The following is a 16160-nucleotide window of genomic DNA, read 5'->3' on the forward strand; positions in this document are numbered from 1 at the left end:
ACCACAAAATAAATTATTTTCAATTGGGATTCCTGAAGGAAGCAAATGCTTACTAAAATACCTACATTTCTCTACACTTCCTTTCCAAAATAGTGAACAAATGGAAAAGGATTACCATGTCTTCAGGAGAAAGTCACCCCTCAGGTAAAACGCTAAATGACACACACCCAACTTACTAATGCAGATACAAACATTTATCAATATTTCAAGGTATGCAGCAGACAAGATTAATGGCATAAGGAAGTCTACAATTAATTTGTAAAGTTACAAACATTTTAGCTTAGACTAGGGAGATTGCAAAGAAATACACCTATTAGGGACACTTACCTTTCTTCCTGACTAGCAACCAAAATGGCTTTTAATACAACTGCTGGGGAACAGGCTGGTTCTTGGGTAATACAGCCTTTACCTTTCAGGCCAGTATTTCATAGTTAGACAGCAATACCACAGTGATAAATATGAGATGCTTTGTTGGACGCCCTAACAAACTCTCTTGGTTAAGAGATGAAAGAGTTAGTCGTATTCCAGCTAACTGTGATCTCGATTCTTTATTAGAAAAAGACCATCACAATTAAAACTCTTTTTTTTTTTTTTTTTTAATTAGATATCAAAGTTATAGAAATGTAACTGAGGGTCTACTGGTATAAATGATGCCTATGATTCAGACGGCTCGCTAGAGTCACAATATAACATGTCATGCCATGTCACCCCACGAGTGCTACATAATCTGTAAGTAGAGCACTACAGTCTCGCAGTTGAAATAAACAGTATTTTTTCAGTATTTAACATCTAAGACAGAGGAACTTCAGTAGCTATAGTATTCTAAACAAAGGTTTACTCTAAGTAGTCTGATAGGCAGAAAGTCCACAAAATAAAAATCAGTGCTGCTATCCAATTTCAGGGGAAGACTCGTTAAAATATTTTGTAGTTCCATAGATATACAACTGCTTCAAAGGAAATACGAATAATTCCCCATTATACTTTCTTTCTTACAACTCTAACACATGTGAACACAGCATGTTCTATCAAACTTCCAGATTAATGTTTTATGTCATAATAAACAATAGGCAAAGTGCACTATACTCTTTGCATAAATTCAGTTTTATTCTCATGTAAATGTTTTTGATTGTAAAAAAATATTTATTCAGATCATGCACTGGAGAAACATAGATATGTCTAGGACAGAGCTAATATTTGATACACTGGAAAAGAAAGCTAAACAAGGATTAAAAGCAAGACTGGAGTTAAAACATTGCTACTAACATTGTAGTGATAAATAGATTAGAACTAGAAAAAGTTTTAACAGGCAAAATATAAAATTATCATACTGCAAGTAAGGGAAAATGTCACATCATAGATGTACGCTGAAGATGTTTATGAAAGGGTGCTTTTCCTCAATATATTAAAAAAGAAAGAAAGTCTTACTTTCTTTAAGAAAAGACAGAAGTCAAGTTTACCTCCCAAAATGTCTTTTCAGCGGATTTGAACTAGAAAAAGTTTTAACAGGCAAAATATAAAATTATCATACTGCAAGTAAGGGAAAATGTCACATCATAGATGTACGCTGAAGATGTTTATGAAAGGGTGCTTTTCCTCAATATATTAAAAAAGAAAGAAAGTCTTACTTTCTTTAAGAAAAGACAGAAGTCAAGTTTACCTCCCAAAATGTCTTTTCAGCGGTAGCCTCCCAACGTCTTGGATAAAAGCAATCTGAGCTGAGAACAAAGAATCACCAGTATCATATTGGGTAGATCATAATGCACATACAATTAAATATACTGGAAAATAAATAATTCGTAAGTTTAGTCATGTATTCCTGTATATATTTGCAATATTTTGTATACCAAAACACTGCGCACGTGTGTATGTGGGGTTTTTTTCCAAACGGTTTACCACATTACTGTAACATATTTACAGATTGCCTACACAAAAAAAAATCCCTGACACTCATCAACTGTGTATTTATGATGTAGAGTTATTATTCCATAGCCTACAAAATGAATTCATCCTGATGTCAAGGCCTTAGTTAAGACGTGAAGCCTTTTATTAGAAGTAATTAACATAGCATAAGTGATCCAGCTGTCTAAACAGTAATTTTTGGATTATGTACCATAAAAAGTCAATTTTTCCGCATGAACTGTCTCCTATTGGATTACCTCCAGTTACACATTTTTTTAAATGCACTGCAAACTTGCATTTTGTTTACTTTATCTGGGAAAGGCTTCTTAAAGCCTTTTAAGTCTGTTGATGTTACTGTAAAGGGTTCAGTAAGCAATAAAGATCTAGTCAATATTGCCTACTAGGTTTCCAAAACTCTCCTCACAAAATCCTCTAGCAGATTTAAAAGAAGCCCTGAGCCTAAGAGAACAACTTCATCAGTAAAGTTTGATAAATAATTAATGAATAGGAAATGGGGAGAGGGGTATGAGCAATGGAAAAAAGTTGCCAATACAATTCTGCAGAGATCTGTGCTAGGACCTGGGCTATCCAGTACATTCTTAAACGTAACCCTGTGAAAAAAGTGGGTGAAGAGTGAGATGAGCAAGTCTGCTGACGTCACCCAGTTAGACAAGCTAGTAAGGATGCGGGCAGACAGAAAAACCGTGCAAGGACCTTAAGAGACAGAGTGAGAGGGCAACATGATGAAATTCAAAAGTACACAGATACCAGAAATCCATGCAGTAAAAAAAGGGAAAAATTATTTCAAATACTCCAACATAAGGACACCATCTTACACATTTATGAAGCATCATACAAGCCTCACTTCTGCAAAAACAGATACTGATTTTAAGTCTTTCAGTTACGTAAGTTTTAAAAATGTTCTTGATGTTGTTTCAAACCTAACAGGACACCTTTAATTTTGGCTATGTTACTAGAGACATTTTTGGATATCAGCTTTATGCATTTACCATAAGTATTTTTTTCACTGAGGCAAAAGCACAGAAAGTATTGACATTTTGGTTTACAGCATTAAGTATGTTTTGATTACAAAAAAGAGTCCAAGATCAAGAGTTACATTCATCTTACCTTGGTTTCTCATTGGATTTGCTAACATAGCAAGATAAGGCAATAGCTCTGTCTGAAGACACTCGGGTGGTAAACAGAAGCTTGAAAAGAGAGATTTTGCAGCAAGGCAGTTTTCTTGATACTGTAAGAGTTAGGGGGGAAAAGAAACACAAGTAAAAAAAACCTAGTAAATCATTATTAATGTAGATATTCTGTACTATAAAAGACACACTTTCTTCTTGCCTGCTGGATGACTACACACAAGCTACTGAAAAGTGAGAACAGAAAAAAGGATAAGCAGTTAGAGTTAACATATACAGATCATAAAAACGGTAAATTCCTTCATTTTTGCCTTTTGCTGGGCATTAAAATTTCCAGAAAATATTTATCCCTGGGTTCCCCACCCATCCAGGCCAATATTTTTTGCCAGATACAGCAAGGGAAGTATTAGTTCAAACTTAAAAAATTGCCAAGAGCATTGGTATCTCATGAACAAGCTATTTCTGATAAACACATAAAACGTAACAGCAGTAATTTGTTAAACTTACACAACAGTTTAATGTGATTTAAACTGCACAAAAACTTAAACTTACTTTTAGGAATACTTTATAGTATTTCAACACTAATTGTGTCTCCACTAACTTAGGATTAGGACTCTCCCAGCAGTATGCCAACTTGACACAGGAATCAGACTTTCTGTCAGAGGCCACCAATCTATTTTTCCATTAAAGGAGTAATACAAATGTAACTCTTCAAGCAAGTGCTTTTTAGAAGTAGCTTATATCAAAACAGGATATTTGACAAGTTTAGCACTGTGAGCAAATCTCATCCATACTACTCAATTGTCATACCTTACCAAAAAAGAAAATTAAAAGAAAAAAAAAAAATCAGTACCTTTTTATTGATAAAGAACCACTGGGGTTTATGTAAAGGCCGGAACCCCATCCCTCCTTGGTGGTGGGCAAAGGCTCTGGACGTATTTGAATGTATCACCCCTCGGGTAGCCACAGATGCACTGTATTTTTCCATCACAAGCCGTGTCTAAGAGAGAAATTGGGCATAATGTGAACTCAAGGTCTCTGTACAGTGTGTCTCATTTGAACTAAAACACACTCTGTAATTGCAGTGACACGACATGCCCAGAATACGTTTAGATTACCATGAAACTTTCACTCAAAGCAGACAAATGAAAAAGCAAGCTCAATTACTTCAGGAATTGCATACAGACTCCAACACATTTTTAGCATAAATATGTTCTACTTGAAAATACTTTGTGGAGTATTTTTTACAAACACTATAACCCACTATAATAAAATACTGACAGAAGTTGGACAAAAAATTAGACCTGCATCTCTTCTATAGTTGATGTACTTCAGCATTCATTAACAATTCACTGTCACCTATACTGTTGAAGTGATACAGCTTAATTCTTATTGAATTGTAAGAAAATTGCTTTCTACCATTCATAAACACTTAGAGAAAAATTTAGAAGCTCAATGTCAGAGTATTAAAAAAAAAAAAAGTACGTGTGTATAAAAAGATGACACTTACACTCCAATTACTACAAAGGACATCAGCGGTGCTCAAATATTCACTGGCTCTCACTACATCATCTATATCAGAAAAAAAGTCTACATAGTTCTGGTGAAGGTATAAATTAAACATGCTTCCAGACATATGCGATTTTTCCACAATATCCTATTAGGAAAAAAAATTCAAAGTTTTACACAGTGTATAAGGAAAAGCATCCTGTAAAAGTTATGATACATTTAGATGGTTAGGGAGCTGACACACACGATCTACAAAGTGATGCTTATATACAAAAGGGAGGTTGGTTTGACCCCAGAGAAGGCTAACGCTGGGGACGGAGGGGCAGAAGCCAACTCTCTTAATGGGTGGTAACAGAAAGATGAACTCGGACTCCTGTTGGCAATGCACAGCAGAAGGATGAGCAGTAACAATCACAGGCTGCAGCAAGGGAAAGTCCACCTTCCACTACAAGTCCGTCAGTGAGGTGAGAGAATCTCTGTCCCTGGAGATACTCAAAACTCCACAGATCAAGAGCCTGGGAACCTAATCTACCTTTGAAGTTAGCCTCCAGAAGGCCATTCCAGGTTAATTATTCTGTAACTTAGACAGGTTGAGTACACATATACTCAGATCAGTGACAAAACCACTGTGCTTGAGGATTTGCATCAATCACTTAGAGTTTGTTTTGGTTTCTTCAAACCAAACTGGAATCAAGTAGTTATTGCAGATGTACCTCAGGCTGAATAAGCAAGGTGTCTCGACGATATTCTGATAAGTGAGCAGGCAGCTGAGGAAATTCTGGTTCTGACACTGGTTCTCCTACAAAGGATTTTACAATCTTTAGTCTTTTAGTATCAGAAATGTTGTTACATTTCTGCACATAATCAAAAAAGCCAGAAGACACACATTTCAGATTAAATATTCGAGATTAGAATAAAAATTACATAGGAGCAAGAACAGAAATGTATAATTGCATGAATAGTAGTTTTCACATATATTGAGCATCATTTTTAGCAAGTGTCAACGCTACCAGCAACTAGGTAACACCATTTTCAGTTCCCAGAATGTTCTTGATGCAGGCACAAGTACTTAATTATACAGTCAATATTATATAGTCAACGACACGTAATTAGTTACATTACACTTCCTATAACAAATTTCATCTAATTATTTTCATATTCCCTCATCTCACTATTTCTCCTCAGTTAATTTTGGAACTGATATTGTGAATTATTGCTGAAATATCGACAGCCAATGGCATTATGGATCCTGATTTAGCTAAGTGCAGATAGTACTAGTTTAGTAAGTACCAAATGCTTATGAATTATAGTTTTGAACTGTTAAAAAAAAAAAACAAACACCACCAGTACTGTAACCAAACACAGGGAGCAGATAGGTTCTGTAAATTTACAGAACCTGAGTGTATAAAAAGTAGAACTTTCAATAGTAGTAAAGTGGAAAGAATTTTGGAAAGGTGGAAAGGGAGACAGGGTATGACAGAGAAGTGGAAGAGGTTTTCAGGTCAGAAAGGAGAGAGCACATATGTCAGTTAAAGGGAAACAGAGTTGAGATAAACAGTAGGGAGGAAGAGACAACAGCAGGAGTCAAACCCATATACATGAATAAGGGAGGCAGTAGCTATGAGGCTGCAGGGCTGTTCTGTAACTTTTAGGAATAGAGACAAGTACAGAACATAACCATACAACAAGGTATAATTCTGCACAAAAGCAAAATCTGCTTTTGTACAAAGCAACAAAGGTGGTGGCTATCTATCTAGCTTTGTCTGCATTACAGCATGTGGACCTAATGCAACTGTTACGTAACTTTATTACATACATGTAGTACCTCTTAATGAAACGTTTATTTACCTAACAGACAGCTGCAATCTCAGTTACCACAAACTTTTATTACTGTTTTTATACTGTTATTAATGACCAAACGTGCAAATTAGAGCTCACCCTTAGCATTTCTTTAGCAAATCTAGCTGTTAGCAGCTGACATGCTTTGCCCATTGAAAGGAAGAGTAAGTCAAAGTTTTCTTACTTTTGCAGTAAATTATTTTCCCCAGAGCATGGAAAAGAAAGATGGAAGCATCTTTGCCACCAATAGCTTGTATCTCCTGGTCTTCTGAAGTATCAGATTTACTTTTTCTTCCTTTAGATACTGCTGCTGCTTCACATTTTAGTGTGGAGCTCCTTTTCTTCCTTGACCAAAACTCTTTCTCCAACGAGCAGTCTATCAATAAAAGCAAAAATACAATCAGGATAAAGTACATGAATCCAATAAAGTTTTTTATTATATTGCTACTGCTAATGTTCTAAACAAACAAATAAAAAAAAAAGAACAGAAAATGTTACATAAATAGGGGCACTAAGAGAAAACTCATTTGTTAGGAAGACAACCCAGTCACCTAAACTAGCATGCTTCATCCCTCTTCTGTCCCTTAAGCCACAGCTAAGGTGCCAAGTACTTTTTTGAATAATAAATACCTGTCTTTAAAAAAAGCTAGCATTCTTGCTTATTCATCCTAGTTCTGATGCATCCCCAACTTGCCTTTCTTAAAAATTTCTTCTTTATAAAGTACAAGTGCAAATATACGTAAATTATATTTCAGTTACATGCTGTTCATTTATCAATTTATCTTCTATTTGCATTATCTCTATAATACCCTCACTGAAATATAAGGCGGCAAAGAAAAACTTTCATTTAGGTGATTCTTCCAACAGCCTACTAATTTCCACAATGTTTTGAGCTCCAAAGAATAAAACCCTTCTTCTACTCTAATTTAAAACTCAAAAATTTTCACCCACAATTTGATTTAGTGGCAGGGGGAAGGTCCTTATTGAGCTAAGGGAACTTATCCTTTACGTATTTATCTTTTCTTCCACAACTACCATGGATCCATTTTACCCGTTAATACTACTACAAAGTGAATGTATCGCTCGTGTTTACACATATACACAAGTGAAGAAAGAAATTATATATATGTAAAAACTAATATTGCATTCTCAGGGGATCAACAAGGAGGTGAGGTGTCTCCAAAATTTACAAAATATCACTGGCTGCCAATCATTTACCTAACTGAAATACCTGAACAACTAAAAAATTTCTATTCAACATGAAGGCAGAAAATGCAAGAAGAGAATGTTCAGTGTGGTATGACTTGAGTACATGATTCTGAGCTGTCATGTACAGAAGCTGTCAAGCCATACGCCTTTGTTTTCTCCAAAGTTCTCTTTCTAACTCTCATGTTTTTACATTTCCAAGGTAATTTATTAAAAATTACACAAACTAGTCATTTTAAGACCATTTAGGTGTTCCTTATTGCTAAGGGAACTTATCCTTTACGTATTTATCTTTTCTTCCACAACTACCATGGATCCATTTTACCCGTTAATACTACTACAAAGTGAATGTATCGCTCGTGTTTACACATATACACAAGTGAAGAAAGAAATTATATATATGTAAAAACTAATATTGCATTCTCAGGGGATCAACAAGGAGGTGAGGTGTCTCCAAAATTTACAAAATATCACTGGCTGCCAATCATTTACCTAACTGAAATACCTGAACAACTAAAAAATTTCTATTCAACATGAAGGCAGAAAATGCAAGAAGAGAATGTTCAGTGTGGTATGACTTGAGTACATGATTCTGAGCTGTCATGTACAGAAGCTGTCAAGCCATACGCCTTTGTTTTCTCCAAAGTTCTCTTTCTAACTCTCATGTTTTTACATTTCCAAGGTAATTTATTAAAAATTACACAAACTGTTCATTTTCAGACCATTTAGGTTTTCTACAGTATGTAGAAGCTACTTAGCATCCAGCAGTGAGCTACTGCGAACTTTACTCAGGGATCGCCAACATACTATTTATTAACTTAATGGCATTATCATCAAAATGGTTTTACTGAGAGGAATTTTATGTTTTTCTGATTAACACAGAACAATACAAACTTAGTATACTAGAAGACAACATCAGAAGAATTTAGTTTCCATGTTTGCAAGTTAAACCTAGAAACTTGACTCTCTCCCTCATGTAATTTAACAAACACAGCTAAGTTAATTTCAATATACTCTAAACCTCAAACTACAACACTCCCTCTTACAACAAGGACTTGAAACTGCATTTAATCCCGTATTCCATGAGCACATTTTCTGTTTGCAAGGTGGATGGGAGAGAAAATGAGTAAAAGCAACAAGACCATTGCTAGCTTTATGACATACAGCAGAAGACAACTGTTGAACTCACTTCCTTATTTCTAGATTGTATATAAATGCTGGCACCATCTAACGGTTCTTAGAATGAACTACACATGCCAGACTACTGCTTTTAAAAAAATCACAGATTACGTAATTCGCATACATTGGTTTCTTAACAATTATTGACCTCCAATGCTTATAAAAGACATGACAGTAAGTCTCCTGTTTTCTTTCGATGTTGGAACATTTAAAATAATCCCAAACTAAGTGTAATTTGACCATTGTCCAAACAAGTACTTTGAAGATTACTAAAACACTGAACTTCAAAAGTTATTCTATAATACACTCAATAACTTCACAGTACGTCATGCCACCTCACAGCTTTTCAATTTACCAACAGCCATAGGAACTCCAAAGCAAAATCAATCATTACAGAAATGCTGTATACAACATCAATGGGCTATTTCAGAAATGCTTTAAGGGTAGAGATAAACACACACCAATAGCAAAGACATCAAGAAGAAAAGAGGGCATTTCATTAAATTACATCAACACATGTGTAGCAGATGTTACTCACTTTTATATGAATTCATGACATACAAGAGTCATGAAATGGAACATTTTCAGCTTAAAAACAAACAAACGAAAACACACAAAAACAAACAAACAAACAAAAAACCAAACCCAAAACTTTGTGCCTTTTATTCCTGCTCCAGAGCAGCGTGTCAATAATGTTTTGCACAGCTCACCTAGCTGTGCTGCAACAGTGAACAGAATACCTTTACAGCAGAAATGGTCAAAATGCCATTCACTTAACAAAATCATAGGTATTTACCTTTCATAGAAGAAAACTGAAGACTGTTTATTGCACTTCTTATATCACCTGAACAACCTCTGCAAAGCAACTCCAGAGAAGTTCTATCAAGAGCATAGTTTTTTTCTCTGTTCTACAAGGAAAAGCAACATTCAAAGTAATAAGAAAAAGTAGGAAAAGGAGTATTTGAATATTATTCTGGCTGTGGGGACCCACCTCTGATGCACACCATAAACAGACTACATGAGCACCCACCATGTGCTCAAACCATGTAATACTGCTAACTTTAAAGCATTTAATCCATTTAAGCACATTGCCACATTTTATATAGCTATATTAAAGAGAATAACGCACATAATCCTTTGCAAGGTGTCACTCAATATTAGACTTGGTTGTAATCAAAACAGTTCAGGAATAATACAGGATTTAGGTTCGTGACCTCTTCTGGCCTTGCTAGAGACAATGAAAATTACTTCTATTCCTATTATTTGTTTCATACATATCGTTTCTGTAATAGGCAGAATAATTTTCAGAAGTAACTTTGACAACTTAGAACAAGGATCAAGTGGAGCTAATCTTAAAAACAAGACATCTTTCCAGTTTGTTCCTTGTTTTCTGTTGGGAGGGGATTGGTGGGTTTTTTTGGGGGGTGTGGGGGTCTGCTATCAAAGATCAAACAAATACAGTAACAAATATAAATAACATATTTCGGATATAAAAGTCTGAAATCTTTTGGTCCTGGCACCGCACAGAAGTTATCAGTTTCGACAACTTACCATACTAGCTTCTGTTGCAGCTATTCGATTAAGAACTTTCATCATATTTGTTGGTGCAACAGGCTTGAAACTGTTGAATTTCATTTAAAAAAAAAAAATTAGTTTCTGACTTCTCATTTATTTCAAATCAAGTTTTAATGAGATAAAAGATCTTACCTAATATTGTATATACACAACTCCTCTAGAATTTCCGTTGGGAATAGTAACCTCTGGTTGCTGTCTCCACTGAAGTTATCTGAGATTATAAATATAAGGGGACATCTACTTGTACGAACAAATCTCCTAAATTGAAAAATAAGCAAGTTTAACAAGAATCAAACTCCAGTTTACTGCAAGTGGCTAAAGCTAATCATTAAAAACTTACTTGCAACTTACCTGAGAATTCCATGTAGACTGCTAGGGTCTCGATAGAATTGGTTAGGTATATCCTATTCAAAACAAATGAACTGCTGTCATTACATTCAGATGTATATATTCTCTCTCACAGACAGACTGTTATGGCACACCACGTTGCTACACATTTTTTCTTCCTAGTTAACCTGCTTTCAACTAAATTTGAATGCAGCTAACAGCGAAGACAACCAGGGGGAAAAAAACAAAGGAAAAAAAAAGCACAGCGTAGTATTTCTTTCTTTTATTATGGAAAAAAAAATTATCTAAAAAAGAAACATTTTCTTTCTGTCCTTGTTTCCTAAGAAACAGCCTTGGGTGATTACATTGCCTACTAGACGGAGTTTTACTCAGAGGATCAACACTCAAGGTAGCAGCTCCACTGAGGAAGAGGGCAGGATATACTGTTTGAGGTATGAGAGGACCTACACAAGGAAGTGACTTCATGAAGAGAAGTCACAGAAAACTATGCTTCCTAAATTCTACAGTACATCACGTTACTCAGCTAGAATTTTTCTCTCAGCTATTCTTTTTCTTGAAAGTTTACAGACAACTTGACCATCATACTTATAAAATTCCTCTGTCAGAAAAAATGGAAAGCTTAGAAAGAAAATGCTATTGAAACACACTCCTGACTAAGTAAAAACAAAGTCTTCTCCTGTACCTCTGGTTATGGCTTACAAACCCTCAGAGTTCACATCTCTGCCCTAAATACACCCCTCCCCGCATAAGACCAGGGAATGCTAAATTTCAAATGCCTTCCGACTGTATTAATTCTCACGTATCTCCTACACTCTCCTGCATCCTTAAGTAACAAGGAGAGTGGGTTTTTTTCCCCTCTTCCTGTTTATACAAGTATATATTTCTAGAAAGCTAATCATATAAAAACATGGGTATGACTTCTCAATATTGTTTTCATCTACTTTTTGATACTCTATTACTTATTTCTGTACACAACTAGTCTCCAGTTTCTGCCTGACTATTAGCTCATATAGTTTACCTAGAGATAGAACTTGGTTCTAGCCTGCTGCATTACTCAAAAAGTAATAAAGAACTCATCTGCGGTAAAGCAGACTAACTTTTGGCAACACCAATCCACCAGCTTCATGAAGCTAGTTAGCATGTCAACATGATAATAAAAGGTATTGTTTTCAAAACAAGATTTCACAAGTTTTCACTTACTTCAATAAGAATAAGCTTTTTATCATTTTCTGAGGACTCCCCAAGCATCTGAAGTTTGTTATATTTATTTGCTCTTAACAGAAAATCTTGAAAGAGAGCTGCTTGGGCCTGACTTGGAAACGTATGAAAATTTGAGTCTGAAAAAGAAAACTAATTAAAAATACGTATTCTATATTATACTAAGTAGAATATAAATACCCACAAGAACTAATACCCACCCATGCTATTTTCTGACAGTAGCCATTGAACACCAGCAGCCAAGCCCTTTGGCAAACACGTTACAAATACAAGAGAATTTTTAAAGGGTAGAATTAAGTGGAGGACCCAGACCAAGACAAACTTACCTGTTCTTATTTAATTGGTTCAAATGATATCCAGGCTATTACATAGCTCTCTATACTGACTTCAATTGCAAATTATTTTGGGGTAAACACTGTAAAAAAACTAAATCCCTTTTCAGATAAAAGCAAAAGAAAGATTCTTATTAAACACTAGGGATCTGACTTACACAGATGTGGATCTGACTTCATATGCGACAGAGACACAAAAGAATAAAAAAAACACAGCATACAAAAATCACAAGAGTAACTGGAAGGAAAAAAAAAAAAAGAAAAAAACAAAATACTTACCATGGCCAAACATATTCCTTAAGTCTTCTTTTGTAAAGTCTAAAGATACTGGATTGGTCCATTCTTGCACCTGAATGCCAAGATCTTTTGCTAATATTTGTATAGTTGCAGTCTTTCCACAACCAGGAGGACCAGTTAGCAGTAAAACAGAGCCACCCTGTCATGGGGGAGGAGGGGGGGGGAGGGAGAAAAAAAAATCCCAAACATGATAAATAAAGACTAAAAGTTGGCTGAAGATGAATATTGGCTGAATTTCTTCCATAGTTTCTCTGGTAATGATTCTCTTTTCCCAATAAAAACCAAGTTAAATATTTTGTGTTATTAATTTACCTGTTGAGTATTCAGATAGGAAAAGCTAGACCAGAACTCTGAAAGCCTTGCTCTCAGTTTTTAATGTATCTGTTCAGTTAACTGCACACCATGTAGACTACCAACATAACACATACTGAACTGGAGAATCGGGTCTGAAAAACACTAGGCAAGACTGGTAAATGATGCATAAGAATGTCTCTTATCAATCAAGAGGTTAAAAACATCCTATTACATCAAGTCAATGCAACTGAAAATTTGCAAAGATACTTAAAATTAATCTGTGGGAGATCAAATGCAGTTACAAGCACACACTGAAGAGGTATGAACTGACTGGATGCTAGAAAATAGTATTTCCAAGCAAAACCAGAACCCACCTCTTAGCAGCATAAGCCCTAAACAAATGTACAAGCTCTAACCTACATTCTTAACAGATTTCTTATAATGCAATAGATATATAATCACTACCTGTAAGTTAAGGTTTTTCTCTGAAATTAAAATAAAATTGAATCCAGCTCGTTTGTATGGTTTTATATCTCTAGCTGCTAATTTTAGCAAGATTACCTGCTTTGGCTGCCTCTGAAATACGTGCATTTTTAACCAGGTTTCAACTTCTTCAATTTTCTTCTTTTGCACAGCAAGGTCATTCTAAAACAGGATTAAAATACACGAAATGCATATATACACCTCTTGGTTTCTAAGACTGTAATGATGAGATTCAAGAACAGAATATATGCTGACTAAAACATTAACAGACATGTACGTGTGTATTCCAGTTACATATCTTTATGCTATGTAGAAGTAAGTGCAACAGTTAGGGATAATCATTTCAGCCTGTTTCCTCAAACAACCAATTTTCCATTGCTTGCAGTTGGGAAATAATGAATTATTTATTATTCCTAAAGTAACAACATTACAGTCTTGCCTGTTTGTGTCAGTATGCTTTATAGCTGTTGCTGGTACTTTCTAGGCTCTACTGACTCTAATACTACATAGATTTTTGGAACGTCTGCAAGTCTCATGCAGCTTACTTGCCTTCTAGCCTCGTAACTCAATTCCTCTCCAGAGATGAGCTATTAAATATAAAATACAAGTATTACACTAACTTACTTACATGAACAAGCTAGGAGGCAGTTAAGACACATGCTGATACCTTTGAAACACACTGTGAAAGAGCTGTTCCACGAGCAGAACCAGTGAAGACAGGTTTACTACAGATTTGAGTCCTTTCTCCTTGAAGCCCTAAGGTACCACAGTACCCGCCACCCACAAAGTCATGCCTAAGATGCATCAAAATAGCAAGAGATAGCGCAAACTGCAATTAGTCAAGTACTCTGAACATGCTAACAGACCAGCTACTTGCTGTCCAGTAACATGCAAGGTAATTTCTGTTATCTTTCCCATAATGAGTGCACTAACTCAGTTCTCTCTCCTTTCTTTAGCTGTGGATTTTCCTAGTACTTGGAGCTGTCAGCTCTGGCTGAAATTCAATAACGGGTTCAAAAGTTTAGCAGTGGATGGACAGGAAACAATGTCTCATCAGTAGCTTTATCTCCTCAGGAAGTGTGGGGGAAAAAATGCACCTCCTGCAGATACATGCAACTACAGACAGTAAATAAATCAAACTAGTACTTCACTGCCCTAATAAAACAGAATCTGTATTGTTCTAAGTATATCATGAACAGAAGCACAACATGCTACACTATAATGTTACACTATAACGTTACCACTATATTAGCACTTAGAATAACTCTCACACCTGAGTTTCAGGTTTGTATCTATCTACCCATGGCTCATCTTGAGATTGGCTCCAGTTTTGTCTGGACTTGTTACAAGGCAGATCTACTGAAGATGTCTTTGCTCGTTTTCTGGGCAGAGCTTTGGTTTTGCTGCTTTCTGGCACAGAGGACAGGTCTTTCTTCTTCCGCTGCTGGTTTCTTCCAGAGTTGCCTTCTAGTGGCTTCACAGGAACCGCACTAGAAGAAATATTTGTGTTTCCAAAGAAGTCATCAAATGAACGTGCCAACCAATCTGTTACCTGGTAAAATACAAACGTCTTGCTATTAATGTAGCACTCTCCTCCCCTTAATTGGGTACAGTTGTCTCTAGAAAACTGGAGATTTTTATCAAGTGTATACAAGAATGTCTCATAGACGTAAAGAACTTCATTAGCATTGAAAGGCATACTACTAGTTAGCAACAAACGTTGGCACTTATGCTTTTTGAATGTGTCAATTACATGCTGCTTCAGTACTAAAAAAAAATGCTACACCTTACACATTGTGATAGAGTATTTTGCAGCAAATTGGCAAATCAGAACAAGTTGAAAATCCTGCACACACATTCAAACTAAAGAAGTAAAATTAAAACAGAGATAAGAATGAAAGAGATAGCATAAGCTCATTTATACCATTTTTACATCAAGGTCATGATCATGTTGTCTCTGTATAGTTTTCAGCATGTGGCTTTTTTTTTTTTTTAACATTTACAATGCAGCCATTTGTGTTTAAAAGTCAGACACAGGCAGCAGAGAAAAATTATTTAGGCAGCATAGTAAAATCAAGTGTTATTTGTTTGCTGTGTGAGGAAGCTGGGACTGGTCTAGAATCAGACCGTCACGCGTCTCAGAAGTCTGACAGTGACAAGGAATGAAACTGCTAATAGTGGTTATTTAATTTTGGATTTGAGAAATACCCTGTTAGGACAGGCGTACAAACTTACACCCCAGAGGCACTTTCCAGCCTACCTACAGTCCCAAAACAACATCCTGGTGGCCACACGCTCTCGGCTGCTAACAACCGCACAACAGCCTTTTAGCACGGGAACCGTAACCGGCTACATGCCGAACCACAGTTCTGTGAAAGCAGGAGTGACAGAATAGACACGTCATCTCCGAAAAGGCCCGCAAATACTCTACAGTTTACACGTCATATGAATTAATGCAACAGACCACCACCAGCAAGAGCTCGTCTGAGAGTAAGAGGCGTTAGCAACTGGGAAAGAGGATTTGCCTCTGTGGGGTTTGCTTCCAACGTTATTCTGACAAAAACTATTTCTGGTTGAATTTGCATATCGACCAGCGGGCCGGATACCACCGTGTGAGGGGGTTTCCTTTTTACACACTGCACTAGTAAGAAAATAAACATCTTACACATAGAAAAAACCGCAACTGAAAAGGAACGGCCAACGCAGAGACCGAGGGGTAATCACCGGGCCTGAAAGTACTGCTAACCGGAGCCTTCCCGGAAGCTGCGAAAAGCTTCCTCGGGGCAGACCTTCGGCCCCCGGGAGCCCCTCACGCCGGCCGCACCACAGGCTC

General features: G+C 36.2%; 2 protein-coding genes across 2 annotated transcripts in view; one reads left to right on the forward strand and one right to left on the reverse strand.

Moving 5' to 3' along the window:
- RAD17 (RAD17 checkpoint clamp loader component) overlaps nt 1–15026 on the reverse strand; it is a 17150-nt gene extending 2124 nt beyond the window's left edge. Inside the window, exons 1-14 of the mRNA XM_009281014.2 lie at nt 14601–15026; nt 13406–13489; nt 12533–12689; nt 11904–12040; nt 10707–10759; nt 10488–10613; nt 10332–10401; nt 9577–9688; nt 6580–6771; nt 5270–5355; nt 4558–4704; nt 3901–4047; nt 3028–3148; nt 1658–1715 (exon numbers count right to left, since the gene is read on the reverse strand). Of these exons, the coding sequence (XP_009279289.1) occupies nt 1658–1715; nt 3028–3148; nt 3901–4047; nt 4558–4704; nt 5270–5355; nt 6580–6771; nt 9577–9688; nt 10332–10401; nt 10488–10613; nt 10707–10759; nt 11904–12040; nt 12533–12689; nt 13406–13489; nt 14601–15026 (1916 nt within the window). The remainder of the gene's footprint in view (nt 1–1657; nt 1716–3027; nt 3149–3900; nt 4048–4557; nt 4705–5269; nt 5356–6579; nt 6772–9576; nt 9689–10331; nt 10402–10487; nt 10614–10706; nt 10760–11903; nt 12041–12532; nt 12690–13405; nt 13490–14600) is intronic.
- A 754-nt stretch (nt 15027–15780) lies between these two features.
- The window catches only part of AK6 (adenylate kinase 6), a 2580-nt gene continuing 2200 nt past the window's right edge, over nt 15781–16160 (forward strand). Inside the window, exon 1 of the mRNA XM_009281015.1 lies at nt 15781–15817. Within this exon, the coding sequence (XP_009279290.1) occupies nt 15781–15817 (37 nt within the window). The remainder of the gene's footprint in view (nt 15818–16160) is intronic.

The sequence above is a fragment of the Aptenodytes forsteri genome, unplaced genomic scaffold (assembly GCF_000699145.1).
Source record: "Aptenodytes forsteri isolate BGI_AS27 unplaced genomic scaffold, ASM69914v1 Scaffold388, whole genome shotgun sequence".
In the NCBI taxonomy this organism is placed as follows: Eukaryota; Metazoa; Chordata; class Aves; order Sphenisciformes; family Spheniscidae; genus Aptenodytes; species Aptenodytes forsteri.